Here is a 23,307-nt window from a genome sequence, read left to right as displayed (position 1 = left end):
GTTGATGAGTTGCCAGGGTCAATGTACTAAAATCTCAGAAAACTGTCTTTGATATCAATTAGCCTGTGGTAAAATTGGTTTTGTTACAATGTCGTTTCCTTTCGCTTATAGTCACAGAATCTATTGACTAGGTCAGTGGTTGGCAAACTGCGGCTCCGCCGCTCTGTTGACTAATGAATTTGCCAACCACCGACCTAGACTCTCGATTCCAATAATCACAGGTTGTTGTTGTTCCTTGTGATTAAGCCCCTATCCCAGTGGTCGGCAAACTCATTAGTCAACAGAGCGGCAAACCGCGGCTTGCGAGCCGCAGTTTGCAAGCCGCAGTTTGCCGACCACTGGGGTTAAGTGAGGATTTACTGAAGTGACATCAACACTTTCCCCCTAAGATCAGGAAGACTCAACACTTTGCCCCTAAGATCAGGAACAAGACCAGAATGCCCACTCTCAGCACTTCTCTTAGACACTATATTATAGATATTAGTCAGTGTGATAAAATGAGAAAAAGGAAAAAAGAAAAGCATGAAGAAATGAAAGTAGGAAAACTTTTTATTCACAGACAATATGACTGTCTATGTAGAAAACCCCAAGGGATCTACACAAATCCCAAGGGATTCTCCTATAAGAATTAACAGTGAAGCCCTAACCGGTTTGGCTCAGTGGATAGAGCGTCAGCCTGCGGACTGAAGGGTCCCAGGTTCGATTCTGGTCAAGGGCATGTACCTTGGTTGCGGGCACATCCCCAGTAGGAGGTGTGCAGGAGGCAGCTGATCGATGTTTCTCTCTCATCGATGTTTCTAACTCTCTATCCCTCTCCCTTCCTCTCTGTAAAAAATCAATAAAATATATTTAAAAAAAAAAAAAAAGAATTAACAGTGAATTTATCAAAGTCACAAGATACAAGGTCAGTATTCAAAATCAACTGTATTTTTATTATGCTATCAACAAATGGAAACTTTTTAAAATATCATTAAAACAGCATCAATAATTCAGACAAGAATCAATAATAGATGTTAAAACTAGTAAGTACAATTTGAGGAGTAACAAGATAGTTATATAGTCTCAAAGTATTTCTTCACATAATACAACCTTAACCAAATGATCAGTTAGCATCATCAGTAAGGAAGCAAGTAGCATGTGCTTCACAATCTGATGCACTGAGAAGAACAAAACATCACTTTTGTGGTATTCGGACCCAAAGTGTATAACCTAATTTAATCATGAGGGAACATCAGACGTTTTGTACAATGAGTGATGTTTTACCAAATCCCCTGACCTCCATTCCTCAAAAATGTCAATGGCGCCTGGCTGGCATGGCTCAGTAGTTGAGCGTCGACCTATGAACCAGGATGTCAGGGTCAATTCCTGGGGCTCGATCTCCAGTGGGGGCGTGCAGGAGGCAGCCAATCAATGATTCTCTCTCCTCATTGATGTTTCTATCTCTCTCTCCCTCTCCCTTCCTCTCTGAAATCAATAAAAATATAGTTTAAAAACATGCCAATGGCCCTAACTGGTTTGGCTCAGTGGATAGAGCGTCGGCCTATGGACTGAAGGGTCCCAGGTTCGATTCCAGTCAAGGGCATGTACCTTGGTTGCAGGCACATTCCCAGTAGGGAGTGTGCAGGAGGCAGCTGAATCGATGTTTCTCTCTCATCGATGTTTCTAACTCTCTATCCCTCTTCCTTCTTCTCTGTTAAAAAAATAAATAAAATATTAAAAAAAAAAAAACATGCCAATGGCATGAAATACAAAGATAGTCGCAGGAACTGTTCCCAATGAAAGGAAACAAAGGAGATGTGACAAGTCAATGCAATGCATGATATTCTGAATTTTCTTTTTTAAATTTTATTATTGTATTTTAACTTTTTCACTTACAGTTCACATTCAATTTATTTTATATTAGTTTCAGGAGTACAGCATAGTGTTTAGACAGTTATGTACTTTACAAAGTGTTCCTCCTGATATTTCTAGTATCCACCTGGCGCCATGTGCAGTTATTAGAATATCATTGACTATGTTTCCCATACTGCATTTTGAATTTGCTTTGCTATAAAGATCACTATTGGGACAATGAAGGAAATCTGAATAATGTCTGAGATCAGGTGATAGAATACTATATCAAAGATAACTTCCTAATCTTGTACTGAGATTAAGTTAGAAAATGTCTTTGTTTTTAGTAAATATCCACTGGAGTGGGATAAAGGGATAAAGGAACATCATGTATGCAACTTACTTTCAGTTAAGTAAAAGCTATGTATAAAATAAATATGTACAGTAGTGCCTCTTATGCATGGGGAAAACATTCCAAGGCCCCTAGTGGATGCCTGAAACCTGGATAGCACCAAACCCTATATGTGAAATTATTTCTATGCATACAAAGCTATGATAAAGTTTAATTTGTAAATTAGACACAATAAGAATAAATACTAATAAAATACAACAATTATAACAATAAAGGGTGGGGCAAAAGTAGGTTTACAGTTGTGAGTATGCAAAATAGAGTTTATTATTATTTATTATTGTATTATTTTCCAAATAAACAACTGTAAACCTACTTTTGCCCCATCCTGTATACTAAATATAGTAATATACTTAACATAGCAAAAGTTATGTGAATGGCTTTAGGCCCATTAAGTAAAATAAAGGTTACTTGAAAACAGTACAGAATACCTTGACCACTGATCTCATAACCTAGAGGGCTACTAAGTGACTAACGGGCAGATAGCATACTCAGCATGGAGACAGTGGACAAAGGGATGACGCATGCCCCTGACAGGACAGTTCGAGATTTCATGAAGCTACTCAGCGCACAATTTAAAACTTATGAAGATAAGAGGTGACTACTATACATATGTGTTAACACTTGGGGAATCTGAGTAATGGGAATGTGGGAGTCTTTTGCACTACTTTTGCAACTTTTCTATAGGACTGAAAGCTACTGAGAAGCTGGTTTTATAATTTACATGGAAATAAATGCAAAAGATATAGAATAGACCAAACAATCAAGACTAAAGTTGGAAGTCCAACACAATCTGTTTTCAATATTTTCTATTAAGACAGTGTGGTACTGGCATAAAGATAAACATATAGCCATGGCCAATGTCTCAGTGGTTAGAGTGTCAGCCTGCTCACCAGTGTCTCGGGTTCAATTTCTGGTCAAGGGCATGAACCTAAGTTACAGATTCGATCCCCAGCCAGGTCAGGGAACATGCACAAGGCAACCAATCTCTCTCTCTCTCCCTCCCTCCCTCCCTTCCACTCTCTCTAAAAAAATCAAAGGAAAAAATATCCTCAGGCGAGGATTAAAAAAAAAAAGGATAGCCCTAGCCGGTTTTGCTCAGTGGATAGAGCATCAGCCCACAGACTGAAGGGTCTTGGGTTTGATTCCAGTCAAGGGCACATACTTTGGTTCGATCTCCAGATCGATGAGGGCGTGTGCAGGAGGCAACCAATCACTATGTCTCTCTCACAGTGATGTTTCTCTCTCTCTTTCTCCCCCCAACTCTCTCTCTAAAAATTAATGGAAAAATATCCTTGTGTGAGGATTAACAACAACAAAATAAACGTAAATATCAATGGAACAGAGAACACAGAAAAAAATCTCTACATATATGGTCAATTAATTGTCAACGAAAGAGCCAAAACAATTCAATGGGAAAAGGGAAGTCTCTCTCTCTCTTTAAGATATATTTTTATTGATTTCAAAGAGGAAGAGAGGGAGAGAGAGATAGAAACATCAATGATGATAGAGAATCATTGATTGGCTGCCTCCTATATGCCCCCCACTGGATTAAGCCTGCAACCCGGACATGTGCCCTGACCAGGAATCAAACCATGACCTCCTGGTTCACAGGTCAACGCTCAACCACTGAGACACGCCAGCCAGGCGGGAAGTCTCTTTTACAAAAAGGATTTAAAAGTAAGTAAGTTAATAAAGGATTTTCAACAAACATGAAAAATGCACGTCATCCCTGACTTCACACAATATACAAAAATTCATTTGCAATGGATCAGAAATCTAAGTGTAAAACCTAAAAATACAAAGCTTCTAGAAGAAAACACAGGAGATGGTGGGAAGCAGAATAATATCCATCTCTCCTCTCCCCGCCCCCACCCCCACAAAAGGTTCCCACAGTCTAATCCCTGGAACCTGTGAATATGGCAAAATAGACTTTGCAGATGCAATTAAGGATCTTGAAATAGGAAGATTACCTGGGTTATCCAGGTAGGTCCAGTGTCATCACAAGGATCTTTATAAGAAAGATGGAGGCAAGAGAATCAGTCAGAGAAGAGATGAAGAAGCAGATATTAGAGTGATGTGATTGCTGGCTTACAGCGGTCGCCATCCGGTGGTCCGGTCTGTGAGGTCCAAAAGGTTGGCGACCGCTGGCTTAGAAGATGGCGGAAGGGGCCACAAGCCAAGAAATGCAGGCAGCCTCTAGAAACTGGGATAGGAAGGGAAATGGATTCTCCCCTGGAGCCTCCAGCAGGAATGCAGCCCTGCCATCTCCTTGGTTTTAGCCCGGTGAGAGTGATATTAGACAACTACCTCCAGAACTGTAAGATCATAAATGTGTGTTGTTTTGCCAAAACCGGTTTGGCTCAGTGGATAGAGCGTCGGCCTGCGGACTGGGGGGTCCCAGGTTCGATTCCGGTCAAGGGCACGTGACTTGGTTGCGGGCACATCCCCGGTGGGAGGTGTGCAGGAGGCAGCTGATCGATGTTTCTCTCTCATCGATGTTTCTAACTCTCTATCCCTCTTCCTTCCTCTCTGTAAAAAATCAATAAAATATTTAAAAAAAAAAAATGTGTGTTGTTTTAAACCACTGAGTTTGTGACAATTTGTTACAGCAGCAATAGGAAACTGATACAGGCACTATCATCATTACTTTGTGACAGGAAAATATCTCTTATAGGACACAAAAGGTACTAAGTATTAAAAACAAAACAAAACAAAAAACCCTGGATAGATTGGACTTCATCAGAGACACTGTAATGAAAAGGCAAGTCACAGACTTGGGAAAAAATCTGCAACACATATATCTGAAAAAAGAGACTGGAAAAAAAAAATACAGAGTATTTGCCCATGACAAAAAGACAAACAACCTAATAAAAAAATAAGATAAATGAACGACTAATAAGTACATGAAAGGTACTTATTACATGTCATAAATGGTTGGGAAAATGCATATGAAAGCCACAATAAAATACCACTACATGCCATCTGAATGGCTGAAATTTAGAAAATTAAAAAGACTGGCAATATCAAGAATGGGTAAGGATGTGAAGCAACTAGAACTCTCATATACTGCTGAAGGGAATATAAAATGATACAACCATTGTGGAAAACTCAACTTCTAATAAGGTTAAAACATATATTTACCCTAAAACCCTGCAATACCACTCCTAGGTATTTAACCAAAACAAATCTCCAAAGGAAGCTTGTACAAAAATGATGCAGCAGCGTTATTCACAATAGTCAAAAAGTGGCAAGAGATACCAACAAGAGAATGGAAAACAACTGTGGTCTATGTTTATAGTGGAATACAACTCAGCAATAAAGTGGAACAGACCACTGACATAGTCACAATATGGGAAAAATCTCCAAAAACCATATGCTGAGTGAAAGAGCCACCTACAAAAAAAGTACATACTGTGAGATTCCATTTATATGAAATTTTAGGACAGGCAAAACGAATCTATAGTGACAGAAAGGAAGTCAGAGGTTGCCTGAGCTGGAGGTTGGCGGGAGGAAGGGCATGGTGGGGAGGGAGGAGTGACTATTAAAGGGACACAGGGAACTTCCAGTGATGCTGGCAGTGCTCCATGTCTTGATTCGGGAGACAGGTGCATACATTTGTCAAAGACTCTTTGACCTCTACAGTAAGATCTGTGTATTTTATTGTATGCCAAATATACCCCAATTAAAAACAATTTCTGCCCTGGCCAGTGTGGCTCAGTTGGTTGGGCATCCTGCTGTGCAAAAGGAAGTTGCCAGTTCCATTTCCAGTCAGGGCACATGCCCAGGTTTCAGCTCCATCCTTGGTAGGGGGCCTGAATGAGGCAGCCTATTGATGCTGCTCCATGTTGCACTCTCAAATAGATGTTTCTCTTTCTCTCTCCCTCCCTCCCCCTTCCTTTCTCTCCCTAATAATCAATAAACTATTCTTTAAAAACAAAAACAAAAAATTTCTCACTGCAAGAAAAAAAATATCTTGTAGAAAACTGGTTTGTTCACTTAAAATTATAATCTCTCTTTGTCACAGTAGGTCTATTTTTACCCAAAAACATTTTGTTGATTAACTAGCTGGCTAACTATGATCTCATCAATCCAGCTCTAATTAATTCAACCAGAAAAAAAAAAAAAAGGATTGTGCCAACTTTCAAAAATATTCGTAATAGAGCAAAAGGCATTCCTTCTTGGAAACATCTGTCACAAATCAAGTGACTAACAGAGGCAGCCCACACAATTCGAAATCTCAATTGGCAGGGACATCTGTGAGAGCCCCTGGGGCTGGGTAAAGCAGTTTTGCTCTCCAGCAGTGACTGAATCGTAGAACAAACGTGTGCCTCTGGTTGTTTATGCCACCACAATGCAACCGGTCTCTTCCCTGCTGTGCACTGTTTATCACCTGCCTCCTCTGTACACCAGGCTCCTCCAGAGGGCAGTGGTTAGTGCGACTCATGTCCACCCTCGTGTGGCACCCAGGGGAAGCAGTGATGGGACATCTGGGGCAGGGATCAGTCTGGGGCCCATCGCAAGTCCCTGCTTACCTCATAGTCTTGCTCCCCAGCCCCTCCAGCCGAGCTGCCCACCAGCACCTCCACAAAGGCCGAGCCATCGTTCCCGATGTCCACACTATGTATCTGCTCCTCCTTCTCTAACTGCGAGAGAGAGGAAGCCCACTGTTAGTGCCTGCTCTGCCCACGGCTCACTGTGGGACCTTGGGGGTGGGATGACCCACATATGAGCCACCATATCTCCTTGCAATGTCAACTCTGGGACAAGTAGGTGGCCAATACTGAGTGGTGCCACCTTGTCCCCGGCATGCAGCATTCAGAGCTCAAAAAATATTCACTGAATGCATAAACCCCCACACCCTCTTCCCCAGCTCCTCCAGACTCTGCCAGATCAGCTTATAATCTGCTCTCCCTGGCAGCACTTGCCAGAGTTTCCACCCCCAATCACACAGGGTTCTGGGGAAGTTCCCTGAGGGTACGGCCCTGTTCTGGTTTTCTCACCACTGCTTCCTGGGTTCAAAACCCAGCTCTGCCAAACACTAGCTATATAGCCTCTAACCCAGGGGTGAGCAAACTTTTTGACTCGAGGGCCACAATGGGTTCTTAAACTGGACCGGAGGGCCGGAACAAAAGCATGGATGGAGTGTTTGTGTGAACTAATATAAATTCAAAGTAAACATCATTACATAAAAGGGTACAGTCTCTTTTTTTTTTTATTTCAATAGTTTTATTCATTTCAAACTGTGCTCTGATACTGTGCTCTCCAGGGGCGTGTCTCCCTACATCACCACGATAACGAGTCTACGCATTCCCAGGGTGATGTCGGGGGACGCGTCCGCGGGCATTACAAGGAGCCTCTGGAAGATTGGGAGGTTGTTCCTTCTACTGAATGGGCGGATATAAATCCGCCCACTCAGAAGAAGGAGCTGCGGCCGTGTTTCCCGACGTTGCCATGTTAACACTGCTGCTGGTGAAGGAGCGGAGGGGAGAGCAAGAGAACCCTCCGCTCTTTCGGCTCCGCAGGCCGGATAGAACAGCCGAACGGGCCGGATCCGGCCCGCGGGCCGTAGTTTGCCCACGGCTGCTCTAACCTCTTGGAGCCTCAGTTTCCTCATCTGTAAAATGGGGATGATAGCCATATCTATGCACGTAAATACTATGGCCGCATAGCCTGTATGTAATAGGCACTCTACCACTGTCAGTCAGTCAGGAGGCATTATTAGTCAACTAAAGACCTGGTGCATGAAATTCGTGCACAGGGGACCACTCTGGGCCTAAGCCATCAGTCAGACATCCCTAGTGCTGCCATGGAGGCAGGAGAGGCTCCCGCCACCGCCACTGCCACTGCCACTGCACTCACCAGCCGTGAGCCCGGCTTCTGGCTGAGCGGCGCTCCCCCTGTGGGAGCGCACTGATCACTAGGGGGCAGCTCTTGCATTAAGCGTCTGCCCCCTGGTGGTCAGTGTGTGTCATAGTGACCAGTTGTTCCGCTGTTGGGTCGATTTGCATATTAGCCTTTTATTATATAGGATGCTCAATAATTATTTGTCAAGAGAAGGAAAGAGCTACCTGTAGGACCTGCCATCCCATTCTGACAGTTAAGGGTGCAGAGAGCCAGGTTGGGGTGGAAGGCAGTTGGGAACCGCTGAGGCAAGTCTCCTGCTTTCTAGTTTGGGACTCCTGTATTTGGATCCTAGAATGACAAGTTAGCCCGCTGGTGTTGCTCAGTGGTTAAGCATTGACCCATGAATGGTTCAATTCCTAGTCAGGGCACATGCCCGGATTGTGGGCTCAATCCCCAGTGGGGGGTGTGCAAGAAGCAGCCGATCATTGGTTCTCTCTCATCATTGATGTTTCTATCCCTCACTTCCTCGCTCTGAAATCAGTAATTTTTTAAAAAACACACATATAGAATGACAAGTTATTCCAACCCTCTAAGGTACCTAGTCCACCACTGCTCAGATCATCTAACCCCACCATTCGGATCATCTGATGCTCCAATCTGCCCTGTCACTTCCCAGTCAGGAGTTCACACAGACATCACCTGCACAGGGCTACACACAGGAGCATCCTGACATGGAAGGACGGAGCCTGGACTTGGGATGAGTCAAGCCTGGGTTCAAATCCAGCCCTGTCATTTCTAAGTGTACAACCCTGGGTGACGTACAACCTCTGAGAGGCAGCGAACTCACATGTAAAAGGGAGGGTCCTCATAATAACCCTCCTTCTGAAGAGAGCCGAGATGACACAGATACTAACAACCATAACAACAGCTGCTGTGAACATCTAAGGGCCCACGATGTGCCAGGCACATAAAGCATGCATCTTCTCTCCTCACAACGGCTTTGCAAAGCTGGGCTATTATTATCTTCATTTTATACATGAGCAAATGGAAGAAGGAAGTGGTTATGTAACTCCCTAAGGTCACACAGCTGGTGAGCGGCAGAGCTGGGACCAGAGACCGTGCAGGCTTGCTAGAGCTGGTTAGGGCTCCTTCCCCACCAGGTGAGCATGCTGAAGAGCGAGGGAGTGATGAGGGAGGGGCCTTCCCAAGGTTGAGCCATGCTGGCCTCCTGACGACTCTGCCCGCCTCCACCGCTGCCCTCAGCTCAGAGCCCTGCACGGGTGTGGTGCTGCCCAGGCACACAAATCCCAGCCTGACTTCTTGGCCTCCTGCCACACTTGGTGGCTCTCCTCCAGCCATGCTGCCTTCCTCCTGTCCTGAGAACAAGCTGGCTCCTTTCCACCGCAGGGCCTTCCCACCTGCCATCCCCCGCCTAGTCTACTCCTCCCCCAAACTTTCCTGCGGCTGGCTCCTTCCATCCTTCAAGTCTGCTCAGATGTTGCTTCAGACCAACCAAAGTAGCCACCCACCTCCTACCAGGTGCTTCTCTATCCCCCGTCCCTGCTTTATTTTTCATTATCACCACTTGATATTATATAGTTACATTTTTATTTGTATTAGTCTAGCATCTGTCTTTTAAGCTCCATGAGGACAGGGGCAATATGAGTCATTCCCTACTGTGACCCCAATGCCAAGAACAATGTCTGATCCATCCCAGCTCTGCTTACTTACCACTGTGTGATCCTGATGCAAATGGTTTCATGTCACCCCATGGGCCTTAATTTCCTAACCTATAATATGGGGACAGTAACAACTTCTACCTCATACAGTTGTGAAGATTCAAATGAGGAATACACATGAAGCCCCTTGAATAGTGCCTGCCACAGTGCAAGCATTCCATAAATGTCAGCTGATCCTATTATCACAAGAGGCCTTCAGTACATTCCTCATGGATGAATGAACAGATGGACGGAAGCTCCCAGTGACCATTTGCTGAAGAAACAAATGCCCTGAGTTGTAATTCTGACTCTACTCTCCCTGACCAAGTGGGTTTGGTGAGCCGCTTGCCTCAGTGTTCTCATCTGTCACAAAAGAATCGCCATGGCTAACATTTTTAGATTCTCACTGAGTGCCAGGTGCATGGTATATTCGTTTCCTGCTGTTGCTATAACAAAGTACCACAAACTTCCTAGCTAAAAACAACACAGCTCACAGATCTGGAGGTGCGAAGTCTGAAATTTGGTCTCACTGAGCTAAAATCAAGGTGTCCGCAGGACTGTTTCTTCAGGAGACTCTGGGGGAGAAGCACTTCCTTGCCCTGCTCCTAGAGGCCATCTGCCTCCTTGGCTTGTAGCCCCTCCTTCCAGCTTCACAGCCAGCAATGGCATCACTCCAACCTTTGCTTCCATCACCACGTCTCCTGTGGCTCTGGTTCTGCTGCCTCCCTCTTTCCCTGATAAGGACCCTTGTGATTATATTGTCCTCTCCTCCCCTCCCCCCAGTAATCCAGGTTAATCTCACCATCTCAAGATCCTTAACTTCATCATGTCTGCAAGGTCCCTTTGCCATGTAAACTGACATATTCACGGGTTCTGGGGGTTAGGATGGGCATCTTTTCGAGGGCCATTATTCTGCCTACCACAGTTGACAAAGCTCTTCCTGGGCCAGTCATCACTGAATCCTCCCAAGGGTCTGTTACTATCCCAGTTCTACAGATGGGGAAACTGAGGCTTAGTTTAAATAAACAGCTCACATGTCACACAGAACTATGACTAGCAAAGAAAAGTGGGCCCAACTTTCTGACTATAAACTAACACTCCTTCTCAACTCCCCTTCAGGTAAAAATGCAACATCTTTACCTCTCCCGCAATATAAAGCAACAGGCCCCACATTTAGTAGGATGTATATATTTTGTATTTTAAATTATTTTAAATGAATGAGTCTTATAACGACTTCTACTTCACACACACATAGATTCCCTTGTATTTTCTTTCTTTCTTTTTTTTATTACCACACTAGTGGCCCGGTGCATGAAATTTATGCACGGGGGTGGGGGAGTGTCCCCCTCTCGCAATCTGGGACCGCTGGCTCCTAACTGCTTACCTGCCTGCCTGCCTGATTGCCCCTAACCACTCCGCCTGCCAGCCTGCTAGCCCCCAACTGCCCCCCAGCTGGCCTCCTCACCCCCAACTGTCCCCCTTGATGGCCTGCTTGCCCCCAACTGCCCCCCCCACCGGCCTGCTCACCCCCAACTGTCCCCACTTGCTGGCCTGCTTGCCCCCAACTGCCCCCCCCACCAGCCTGATCACTCCCAACTGCCCTCCCCTCCTGGCCTGATCACCCCTAACCGCCTCTGCCTCTGCCCTGGCACCATGGTTTTGTCCGGAAGGATGTCCGGAAGGTCTCCCAGTCTAATTAGCATATTACCCTTTTATTAGTATAGATACTTAGCTTAAAACAACATACATTTATTATCTTTTTCTGTAGATCAGAAATCCAACACAGGATGACCGGATTCTCAGCTCAGGGTTTTACGGGGCTAAAATCTAGTGCTGGCTAGGTCTGTGGTTCTCATCTGGGGCTCAGGGTCCTCTTTCAAAAGGACTGGCTATTGGCAGAATTCATTTCCTTGTGGTTGAAAGACTGAGGTTCCCATTCCTAGCTGACAGTCATGGCACAACTCTCAGTTGCCAGAGGCCACCTGCATTCCTTGCCACATGGCCCCCACAGGCCGCTCAGAGCATGGATGCTTGCTGCTTCTTCCAGCCAGCCAGAGTGTGTTTCTCTGACTTCCTCCTCTGTTCTTTCTACTTTTTGATAAATAAAAAATTTTTGATAAAAATGTGTATACATGGAAACAACCCAAATCAAATGTCCACAGACTTATGAACGGATACACACTGTATGGTCTATCCAAACGATGGATTATTACTCAGCTCTAAAAAGGAATGAAGCACTGACACATGCTACAACATGGAGGAACCTCAAAAACAATGTGCTAAGTGAGAGAAGCCAGGCACAAAAGGCCACACACTGTGTGAGCCTCTTTATATGAAATGTCCAGAATAGGTAAATCCATAGAGACAAAAAGTAGATCAGTGGTTGTCAGGGCAACCTGGGGAAAGGAGAACAGGGAGTGACTGCTTAATGGTTATAGGGCTTCTTTTTTGGGGGTGATGAAAACACCCCCAGTGAGTGGTGATGACTGCAGAACACTGTCAATATACTAAAAACCTCTGAATTGTAGACTTTAAATGGTTACAATGGTGAATTTTATGTTATGTGAGTTTTATCTCAGAAAAAGAGTGTGCAGTGTCAGCTGTTATCAGAAGGACTTAAGCACAAGATGACTGTCATCTGTGGCCAGGTCTGCGTGCATCTTTCGCAGGAAGTCATAATTCATGACAGTGAAACAAATGGCGCATGGAGGTTTGCAAAGTTCCTAAGAGACATCTTGTAAAAACTGTTCCACACCCATGAAAGGCAATGTTATGTATAATTTAAAAGAATGAATTTTTGCCCTGGCTGGTTTGGCTCAGTGGATAGAGCATCAGCCTGTGGACTGAAGGGTCCCAGGTTCGATTCCGGTCAAGTACATGACTGGGTTTCGGGCTTGATCCCCAGTGGGGGATGTGCAGGAGGCAGCCAATCAATGATTCTCTCTCATCATTGATGTTTCTATCTCTCTTTCCCTCTCCCTTCCTCTCTGAAATCAATAAAGATATATTTAAAAAAAAAAAAGAATGAATTTTAAAAGGTACAAATTTATGCAATGGCAATAGATCTCCAAGATATAATTATTTGAAAAAATACTATGTAATTTTAATGTTTTAATATGTTTTTATTGATTTTAGAGAGAGAGGAAGGGAGAGGGAGAAAAACATCAATGAGAGTCATTGATAAGCTGCCTACTGCACGCCCCCCATTGGGGATCGAGTCCCCAACCTGGGCATGTGCCCTGATGGGGAATCCAACCATGACCTCCTGGTTCACACTCCACCCCTGAGCCACAACGGCAGGGCTCTCTCCTTCTCCCTCTCAACTTCTCTCTCTCTCTCTCAAACAAATAAAAAAATCAATAAAAACATATTTAAAAAACAAAGCATACTATGGAGAGCAGCCAAACCTAAAAGTATATACTGTCTGATTCCATTTACATAAAATTCAAAACCAGCCAAACGAATCGGTGCTGTTAAAAATCAAGATCATGGTTACCCTTCCAGGGGGCAGTGACAAGAAGGAACACAAGAAGGTCTGGGGGGGTGGCATGTCCTATTACTTTATCTAAATGTGGAGCAGATGACAGTTGCAGTCTGTGAGGATTCACAGAACTGTGTGCTTTGCTGTACACATGTTACACATCAAAAGAAGGTGAAAACCAATTTAAACCAAGTGATTCACAACCACTGAGCCCTGGCTGGTGTGGCTTAGTTGGTTGGAGTGTCATCCAGTACACCAAAAGGTTGTGGGTTCGATTCCTGGTCAGGGAACATACCTAGGTTGCAGGTTCGATCCCCAATCAGAGTGCATCTAGGAGGCAATTGATCAATGTTTCTCTCTCCCACACTTCTCTCTCTAAAAATGTCCTTGGGTGAGGATTAAAAAATAAAAAGAAAGAAGAAAACCACTGAAAAACAAAAGAGAAACGTGTGCCACCTTGCTGTTCAACATTTCTCCTAAACAACCCACCTCCAGTGGGGCACTGGAATTACACCTGGGCTGTGTCCCAGCCATCCCCTCTGGCCAGGAGAAGTTAGCAAACAGATTGAAACTCCCCTCCTGAGAGCAAGTGATGGGTTGGCAGCAGATTCTATGGCCGTGGCAAACAAAAAAGGTATGTGGGCTCTCAAGAGCACAGGGCTGAACCCTCTGTGGTAATATCCAGATGTAGCATAATATTGTTGGAAAGGGAAAAAACACAGATTAGTCTATGTGTCTTGATATCCAGAAGTTTTACCCTCATCACTTGCTTGAAAAGAACCAAAATTAGCATTCACTGAATATGGAGGCACCCTCCATACTGGCAGCTGCCAAAAGCAATCAGATTTCCCAAAGGATCTCTGACATGAGATAAGTTAATCATTGCAATACCGCTTGCTCAGACACTTGCCCCCTGCAGTTTATTCTCAACATAGAAATCAGGAATCTGTGAGAACCTAAGTCAGATTCTATTTCTTCTCTGCTCAGAACCTTTCAGTGGCTCCCCTCTCAACCAGAGTAAAAGCTTAAGTCCTTACAATGGCTTTCAGGCCTTAAGTGTCATGGGGCCCTCCACCCCAACCCTATTAGCTCATCTCCAACTCCTCTCCCCCTGGCTAACTCTACTCCACCCCCAAAGGCCTCCCAGCTGTTCCTCTGAGGCCAGCATCAGCCCACCTAGGAGCCCAGAAATCTGCATAGCTCACAACATAGCTCACTCTGCTCAAATGTCACCTCAGGGAGGCCTTGCCCAAGTCCCTATTTAAATAAAAACCTCTCTGCCCAGTCGGGGTTGCTCAGTGGTAGAGTGTTGACCCATAAATTGGGTGTCACAGTTCGATTCCCAGTCAGGGCACGTGCCTAGGTTGCCGGTTGCGGGCTCCATACCCAGTGGGGGGCGTGCAGGAGGCAGCCTAACAATGATTCTCTTTCATCATTGATGTTTTTATCTCTCCCTCTCCCTTCCTCTCTCTGAACTTAATAAAAATATATTTAAGCCCGACCAGCGTGATTCAGTGGTCGGCCTATGAACCAGGAGGTCACGGTTCGATTCCCTGTCAGGGCAAATGCCCAGGTAGTGGACTCCATCCCCAGTGGGTGTGCAGGAGACAGCCAATCAATGAGTCTCTCTCATCATTGATGTTTCTCTCTCTTTCTCCCTTCCCCTCTGAAATCAATAAAAATATAAATATTTTAAATAAATAAATACCTCTTGCTACTGCCTCCTACCCCAGCTGAGGCATTCCCCATTCCTCTTAACTGTCTGGTTTTCTTCCACAGCACTCTGAGCTGACTTATGTTTTCCTTTTGACTTTCCCCACTAACATGAAAGCTCCACAGGACTGACATATCTATGTCTGATGCTGTCCACTGCTATATGGCCCCAATATCTAAAACAGTTTGGCCTATAGAAGGTGCTTTATAACTAATTATTCAATGAATGAATGAACAACTGAATCCACCCACTCTTGAATCTATAGGTCCCGCCCCTGTACTAACAGCTTCCACACCTGTCTCCAGCTCCAGGTCCGATCCCTAACTGCCAGCCGGATGACGACCCTTGGAAATCCCAAAGTCATACCAAACCTGGACATGCTAAGTGGACACAGCACCTTCTCAGGCCGCCCCTCTCTGGTTTCCCATTTCAGTGACAGCAGCACTGTCTCCCTCAGTTTCCCAGGTCGGAGAACCCTGTGCCTCTCTCGGCCCCTCGGACTCCCTCACCCCCATGCCCTGTCTCCTCTGCTTTCAGTCTCTCTGCTCCCACTGCAACTGAGGTACAGAACGGGGTGATCCTCCTGGGGTCACAAGGATCATAAGAGAGCCCAGCAGAATCATCACTCAGTTATAAAAACAGGAATCCCTCCCTTTACACAAACACCTACATGTTGACAGGGCACTTCTGCAGACGTTATGTCACCAAATTATCACAATAACCCTGGGCCTGAATCTCATTATTCCCAAAAGACAGATGAGAAAACAAGTCGAGAGAAACTGAAGCAGAGGGAGGGGAGAAGTGAAGTGGCCAGTCTAAACTACCGTTCCTGCCATGTTGTTGTTAATCTTCACCATAGGATATTTTTGCCATTGATTTTTAGAGAGCGTGGAAGGGAGGGAGAAGGAGAATGGGGAAAAGGGAGGGAGAGAGGGAGAGGGAGGGGGGGGGAGAGAGAGAAAGGGAGAGGGAGATGACAGAGACATGCTGCCATTGTCCAGGAAAGGAAGCTGAGGCCCAGGGAAAACCCTCAACCCGCTGCCAGCGGACTCGGAGCAGGGTCTGGCCGCGGGTCTCCAGGCTCCTCTAAGGAGATAGGGGAGGGCAGGGTCACCTGGAGCACCACTGAGATGGTCTTCTCGCCTGCCTTGGCTGCCCGCCACTTCCGGTACGTGTCCGCCTTGAGAAGGTTCTCTGCACAGTGGGTCTGGAGATGAGAATGGGAAAGGGAATGTTAGGGTACCGAGATGAAGGCTAGGTCCCCAACTTTCAGATTATTCCTCCGAGTCCTCCCAAGCCCTCTGCGACCCCCCAGATTTAAGAGTCCCCGTTAATTCTCCCCACGCTCTGCCTGGAGGCCCCTACAACACTTTGTCCTGGAAGTTCACCCATGAGCTCTCCAAGGAAGCGCTCCCCTTCCTCCTTTCTCTCCGGAACTTCCACAGACTCCTGGAAGTTCCCCCAGTCCAAATCTCTCTCAGAACCCCCTTATAACCTCCTGGAAATCCCCCCTGGCCCTCCTCAGACTCCCATGAAGGTCCCTTTTAACTCCAGAAGTTCTCACGGAGCCAGCCCCCTCAGGAATCCCTTTACGTCTCCCAACCTCCCTCACCCCAGTGCCTCACCGAGTCCTGGCTACTGCAGGACACCACATGGCGGAGGCGGATCTCCGGCATGTCAACGTCGTGGGCTTCGCGGGACCAGAAGGATGAAGGAGGGTCCGAGTTTGGGGGGCGAGAAGGGGGTGCGCCCTGCGCGCGCTTAAGTGCGCACGCGCGCGAGGCTCGGGCCTTTCAAACCGCGGCGCGCCGGCGCACGCGTCAACCCGGCGCCAGCGCAGTCCGGCCTCTCCAGAGAGTGGCTCTGAGTTCCCTAGCAACGAGCTTTTCCTCTAGCCCCGCCTCTCCCTGGCCCTATCACTCTTTAGCCCCTCCTTCCGGCGATGTTCACATCCCGGTTTTCTGGGCGCCTAGCAACAGGAGCGGCCTCCGGGATTGGTCCCTAGAAGAAATTCCCCATTCTCATTGGACAACATAGTCACCGCCCAAAGGACCGCAAACCTGAGCGAATTTTTGCAGAGAGCCTGGAGCCTACTGCAACAGATCCTCCACCGGTCCTGCAGCTGCACTCTTCCCCCGCTAGCTTCCCACCACACACATAGGAAAAAAAGAATCAGCTCTCTCTCAGAGTTATGCCTGAGGCCAGGAGAGAGTGGGTCAAGAACCTCCCTCAATAAAACACAAAGCATAAGCCCAAACCAGACACACACACCCAGCCTAGAGTGCTTCCACCCATGCCTCAGTTTCCCAATGTGACCTGTGGGCATCTGTCTCCTACCACGCCCATCGCTGTCCGTTGACAGGCACCCCTTCTGTTCGGGTCCTCGCCAGACCCAGAGATACAGCCCCAGGCGGGTAGGAGCTGGAGACAGCCCAAACAAAGAACAGGGAGGATGAGTCAAGCCCATGAAGAAGGGAAGGGAGACAAGGCTCCTGTGCCCCGGCAGAGCGAGCCTGGACATGCTCGGCGCTCCCAGGTAGGGCCCCACCCACGCAGGGTGCCTCCTTGAGATGAGAGAGAAGAGAGAGGGGTTCTCAGACCTTGTAGCTGCCCTACACCTACAGGGACTCAAGTGACCCGGATTTTGACCTTGGGCTTCAGGCCAGAAAAAAAAGGGGGCGGGTGAGAAAACAGGAAAGTGCCCCTCTGAGTCCTGATAGAAGGGGCTGGAAGCCCAGACTCCTGGGGTCCCTGAGGAGGGGGCGGGCTGGGCACAAGATGCCCATGTTCCTTTTGGATTCTGGTTCCACCTCCCCAACCCAGAGCGGCAGAGGCCTGCCCTGAGATCTTACCTCAGCTCTTTCTCTCCCCAGGGTGAAGGTGGGTCCGGACCCGCCCCTCCTCAGCTTCCTATAAGTACTGGGAACCTGGGGCTGCTGGGTCACACACCATGAGGCCGTCCTTGACACCGAGCACCTTCCTGCTGGCCTTCACACTGCTCGGCACCCTGCTGGGTCTCGGTAAGTGATCAGAGGCTTGGCCTCCTGGCATCCTCGGGAAAGAGAGGACCCAGGAGAGAGCAGTCAGCAAGGGCTCTCCGAGGGAAAGAGCAGGCGTCCTGGGAATTCAGGTTCGCGTTGAAGGCAGAAGCTAAGGGAAGAGAAAGACTGGGGCCCGAGAGAGGAAACGCTCAAAGGCTCTGGGATTGGATCTCTGAGGAAGGAGGGGGCATGGTGGGCTGAACCCTCCGTCCCCAGGAGGGGGTCTCAAAAGAAGACATTTAAACTCTAGAAAATCAGATGAGAGCATGATCAAGAAGGGACATTTTTAAAAACTGGGGGGAGAGGGAGAGATTACCGTTTTTCCTGGACTCTAGGGAGATCAAGCCCCCAGCCTCTCCGCCCTCAGAGGCAGGAGTTCAGGCAAGCCCCACCTTCTTCAGGTCCCAGGGGTCTGGGCCCCAAGCTGCCTCCGCTCTCGGGGTCAAGGAGTCCATGCCCTCAGCCCTCTTGGTCCTCGCTCTCCCTTCTTGAACTGGGATGCAGACCTCAGATTCAGGTTCCCCTTCCGGGAACTGTCCACAGACCTACACGTGGTTCCTGCGAGAAGGAGGGTCCCACATCCAAGAACCAGCTGGGCCTGAAGCTTCACAAAAACCCATGGAAACCTCCTCCCGGACCCCCTCCCTGGTCCCTCCCGGACCCCCTCCCTGTCCCTGAGCTTTCTAGAGGACCCAGCGTCCCAAGTCCACAGCCTTGTAATTAGGTAAACAGGCTCCGTGGTGGAGTCGCTTCCCGCCTCGGGAAGCAGCTTTGCGGGCATCACCAGCGCGTCCCTGTCAGAGTGCTGGACAGTTCCCTGGACAGCGGTCAGTGCCCCACCCAGGAACAGGGAGACGCCCGTCCCACCTCCCTCAGACCCCACAGTCCGCCCCTTCCCCCGCGCGCATCTTCGTGGTCCCTAGACCACAGCAGCCCGGACTACAGCCTGGCCCTCTGCACTGCAGGGTGCCCGCTGAGCTGTGAGGTGTGCAGGGGCTCCGGGCCCACGTGCAGCGGAAAAATGAAGACTTGCGAGGCCGGCAAGGACGCCTGCGTGGCCATCGTGGGGGAGTCGAGCACCAGTAGGAGCCCCGGCGTCAAACCCGGGGGAGGCGGTTGCGAGGGGAGGGACCGGCACGCTGGTGGGCGGGCAGGGGAGAGGGAAAGACTATTCCGAGGTGGATGGAGGAAAGGGAATGCAGCGGAGTGATAGAAACCATTGCTGTCAGGGATTTCCGAAAAGGAGACTTTTCAAGAGAGAAGATGGGGGGGGGGGGGCGTGTAGGGACTTTTTCAGGCAGGAGGGGGTGAGGAAAGGACACGGGGAGCAGAGCAGTGAGAGGGGAAGAATCTAATAGGCCAGAGGCGGGGGGCGGATCAGGAGAAGGAAGAGGCCGGGGTGGTTTGGGAGGGAGGGAGGAACAGACTAAGCCAGCGATCGTGGGGGTCGTGCGGGCTGGAAGAGACCATTCCGGACAGGAAGAGGAGAGATGGTATTGGGGTAGGAGGAGAGAAATAAAAGGAACCACAGCAGACAGGAGAGGGAAGATAATCCCAAAGCATGGAGACGTAGAGAAAGGGCGGGAGGGAGGCTACTGAGTAGAAGGGGAGAGGAGGGGATGACTTAAATGGAAGGGACCAGCCCAGACCTGAGAAAGGAAGGGGGAGGTGGGGAGCAATGGAAGGGACCACGGAGGGTTTTTGGGGAGTGGTGGGGGGGGAAAGTGGGGCATGGTGTAGGAATGAAGGCTGTGACAGCAGGTGAAGGGCAACCTTGAGGGTAGGAAGGAACCATCCCAGCAGGAGGGGTGTGTAAGGAAGGTGGGATAGAGGATGGCAGGCTGCCCTCCTGACCTAGTCCGCTGTGGCTGGTGGGGGAAGGACCTGAAAGGCTTGAAGAGACACCTACCACCCCATATAGGAGGGAGATACAGACCCTGGGGTGGAGGTGTGGGGGAGAGGCAGCTGAGGGGGAAAGCCACTCTTTGGTGAAGTGAAGAGGGGGAAACCTTTGGACTGGGCTGGAAGAGACCACATGTGGGGCGAGGGAAGGCGGTGGAGACTGGAGGAGACCACTTCAGGCACGATCTGGGGGTACCAAAGAGGGTGGCAAGAGGCCCTCAGTTGGAGGTCTGGGGAGTGACCATGAGGAAACCTGGAGGAGACCGCTTAGAGAGGGATGTGGACGTTTCAGGGCGGTGGTGTGGGGGCCGGCACCCCACGGTTTGTTGAAAGTGGCTCCCAAGCCTGTGAAGGCTGGAAGAGAGCATCTCATGCGGGCATAGGGTAGCCATAGATGACCTGGGAAAGCACTATCCACAGGACCTTTAGCAGGTGGCCATGGCGCGGGGAGGGGGAGATGAGAAGGACCTCGTTAGGCAGACCTGAGCTTGGCAATGGGGGAGGCTATGGTAATGAGGTGGGGGGTGGGGAGAGCTATCTAATAAACCACTCCAGACTGCACCCCGGTAGATAAGGGGGTATGGCTTTAGGGGAGGCTGGAATAGACCATCCTAGACAGTCATGGGGTGAGGAAGCTGGGGTTGGGAGAGGCCCCAGGCAGGGGTCAACACTACCCAAGCCCTCCCCTCCGGTCCCCATCCCCCAGAGGGCCACCACTCAGTGAACAGCTACAAGGCCTGCATGAAGTTCAGCGACTGCTACTCGGGTTTCGTGTCCACCACCATGGGCCCCAAGGACTACATGGTGTCCAACACGCACTGCTGCCAGAGTGACGGCTGCAATCGCGGCTCGGTGCCCCGTAAGTGCCAGCTCACCCCTGCCTCATGACTCTCCTCCAGCCTGCCCCAAGAGCCAGTGTGTGTGCCCTCGCCCACCGCTCATCTGTGCGCTGTAACACTGGGCAAGCACCTTGCTCGAGAGCCCGTTTCTGCTCCTGTAAATGCAGGGTCCATAACCGCTGTTCCTCGGGGTTATTTTGAGATGGGGGAGGGGAGGTGTTCCTAAACATCTCTTTGTACCTTGTACTCCACCCTCCTCCCAGCTCCCGAGAACAACCGTACTGAGAATGGCCTCCGGTGTCCTGCCTGCATCGTACCCTTCCAGGAGACGTGCCCAGGGACCAAGGCAGCCCGCTGTGTTGGCCAGGAAACCCACTGCATCTACTTCGCTGGCAAAGTGCAGGCTGGTGAGGGGCACCTGGATCTCGGAAGGAGGGCACGAGGGCCCCAGAACTGGAGGAAGCCAACGCTTCCAGGTTCTAGGGGAGATGATGGTTCTAGGGGAGATGATGGGTGAGGAGGTGGCAGGCCCAAGATTTCTAGGTCATGAGGAAGGAGCGGTTGGGGGCCCTGACTCCATTCGGAAATCTCCCTCCCAGGTATCATCAACACCAGGTTTGCCACTCGAGGCTGTGCTACAGAGAGTGCCTGCAATACCAAGCCGGGCGCTGAGGTACCCTCAGCCTCCTATCTCTACTTCCTCCGCCGAGCAGACTGCCTTCCAGCCCCCCAGCCCCCTGGCAGGGGCGAGTGAAGAACTGAGGAATGTGTGGCTTGAAGTCCCCATTTGTCTCAGCCTGCAGCTCCCTGTGTGCCTATAATTAAACAGATTAACTGAGCAAGCCTGAGTCTTTTTTTAAAATATATATATTTTATTGATTTTTTTACAGAGAGGAAGGGAGAGGGACAGAAAGTTAGAAACATCGATCAGCTGCCTCCTGCACACCTCCTACTGGGGATGTGCCCACGACCAAGGTACATGCCCTTGACCAGAATCGAACCTGGGACCCTTCAGTCCGCAGGCTGACGCTCTATCCACTGAGCCAAACCGGTTAGGGCAAGCCTGAGTCTTTGTAACATGATGCATCGCAGGGAGGTGTGTTGTAGAGAGAGAGGGGGAAACCCTACTTTTATTAAGGGGTTACTCCATGCTGGGACCCTGTGCTAAATGTTTTCCATGCTGTACTTCATTTCATAATCACAGCAACTCTACCATTGATATTATTATCCCCATTTTACAGATAAACAAACTGAGGCACAGATTAGGGTGTCATTTGCCTTGGGTCAACCCTAGGGAGGATCAGAGTCCTGATCGCTTCTCCTGAGTAAGCTTGCCCTCTTTTTGCCTGTTTTCATGTCGGCAAAATATGGATATTAATAGTTATAACCTCATGGAGTTGTTGTAAGAGTGAAATAAAAATAAAATGAAAAAACTAAAAGAGCACTTAATGCAGTGCCCAGCACCTTCAAGGCAATGTTGCTTCTAGAGACTATATGCCTAAATGGTAATCATCATAATGGCTGCCACTTACTGAATGGCCATTAGTCTGCAGGTGCTAAACATCGTCCTCATCAGGACAGACTAGATTATGCTACAGTAACAAGGAAGTCCCTAATCTCAGTGGTTTAAAACAACAAAGTTGTATTAGTCAACGCATGTGCAGGCATGCTGTGTAACAATGCATCTCAAAACAGACGTAACAATAAGCATTCTTCTTTCTTAAGGGTTTGTGGGAGGCCGAGGTGGCTCTGTTCCTGGTCATGCTTTGGCTGATTTGGCTCTCGTTTTGGGAGGATTCAAGTTCTCTTCTTTGGGGTTTCACAAACCTCTGGGACTAGTGGCTCCCTGGCAGATCACAGGAGCACAAAAGCCAAGTGCACTGAAAGCTCCTGCTGAGGTCAGGTCTGCTAACATTTCACCGAGTAAAGTGAATCATACGGTCCAAGCCAACATTCAGGGAGCAGGGACGTATCCTCCCCTCCAGTGGGAGGGAGAGGAATGGTATTTGTTGAACAAGCACCCGCTCACAAAAGTTTGATTCTTCCTTCACCTACGTGTTGTGTTTGGCACCATCCACAGGTATTCTGCTTATCATCCTAAGGCAGCCACAAACTTGAACACTGCCCATTTCTGTGCACAGGAAAGTCTCACATGAGTGATTAAATGCTGTGACTCAGAAATGGCTTGACACAACTCTTCAGGTGGAGCTGGTCACATGGCCCCACCAAACCCCATGGGGGCCAGGAGTGCAACCCTATCCTGTGACGTGGACATGTTTCATAGACAGCATCAATGGCCACTATGGCCTCTTAGGGGCACTTTCTCATCTTCACAACTTCATGTGATAGGCACTACTATTCTCATTCCTGTTTTCAGGAAAAGAATTTGAGGCTCAGAAGGGATGTCACAGTGGAGTTCACACAGGTAAAAAGTGGCAGAGCTTAAGATTTTATTTAATTGGTCATGTTGAGGGGGGAAAGAGACCACATCACAGAGAGAGGAACAAGCCTGTATTAGCTATCTTT

General features: G+C 48.5%; 2 protein-coding genes across 7 annotated transcripts in view; one reads left to right on the top strand and one right to left on the bottom strand.

Moving 5' to 3' along the window:
- Positions 1 to 17,867, bottom strand: part of XRCC1 (X-ray repair cross complementing 1) — a 30,493-nt gene extending 12,626 nt beyond the window's left edge. For 2 of the 4 annotated variants that reach the window (XR_013959243.1, XM_080645446.1), the window contains exons 1-3: positions 16,625 to 16,788; positions 16,114 to 16,206; positions 6,775 to 6,885 (exon numbers count right to left, since the gene is read on the bottom strand). Coding sequence is in view for 2 of the 4 variants with exons in the window: in XM_080645446.1 (XP_080501572.1) it covers positions 6,775 to 6,885; positions 16,114 to 16,206; positions 16,625 to 16,675 (255 nt within the window). In the remaining 2 variants the exon portion in view is untranslated. Of the gene's footprint in view, positions 1 to 6,774; positions 6,886 to 16,113; positions 16,207 to 16,624; positions 16,807 to 17,851 lie in introns of those variants that run through there. The other 2 variants (XM_080645448.1, XM_080645447.1) reach the window with 2 other exon arrangements.
- Positions 16,125 to 21,621, top strand: PINLYP (phospholipase A2 inhibitor and LY6/PLAUR domain containing). Of its 3 annotated transcripts, none has more exons than XM_080645451.1 (6): positions 16,125 to 16,167; positions 17,873 to 18,019; positions 19,006 to 19,122; positions 20,649 to 20,801; positions 21,045 to 21,188; positions 21,381 to 21,621. In XM_080645451.1, the coding sequence occupies exons 2-6, from the start codon at positions 17,950 to 17,952 to the stop codon at positions 21,533 to 21,535; spliced, it is 639 nt and encodes a 212-aa protein (XP_080501577.1). In that variant the 5' UTR covers positions 16,125 to 16,167; positions 17,873 to 17,949; the 3' UTR covers positions 21,536 to 21,621. The 3 variants fall into 3 exon arrangements, with proteins under 3 accessions (XP_080501577.1, XP_080501576.1, XP_080501578.1); XM_080645450.1 differs by lacking the exon at positions 16,125 to 16,167 and adding an exon at positions 17,410 to 17,535; XM_080645452.1 differs by lacking the exons at positions 16,125 to 16,167; positions 17,873 to 18,019 and adding an exon at positions 18,582 to 18,867.
- Positions 21,622 to 23,307: the final 1,686 nt, after the last annotated feature.

This window comes from Plecotus auritus (genome assembly GCF_963455305.1).
Source record: "Plecotus auritus genome assembly, chromosome: 10".
In the NCBI taxonomy this organism is placed as follows: Eukaryota; Metazoa; Chordata; class Mammalia; order Chiroptera; family Vespertilionidae; genus Plecotus; species Plecotus auritus.
This window is presented reverse-complemented; position numbering and strand designations above follow the sequence as displayed.

Bases quoted from the DNA above. Each gene is read 5' to 3' on its own strand.
- PINLYP (XM_080645451.1), top strand. From the start codon at position 17,950: ATGAGGCCGTCCTTGACACCGAGCACCTTCCTGCTGGCCTTCACACTG. The intron at 18,020-19,005 runs GTAAGTGATCAG...TCTGCACTGCAG, and splicing joins CGGCACCCTGCTGGGTCTCG to GGTGCCCGCTGAGCTGTGAG. The intron at 19,123-20,648 runs GTAGGAGCCCCG...CCCATCCCCCAG, and splicing joins CGTGGGGGAGTCGAGCACCA to AGGGCCACCACTCAGTGAAC.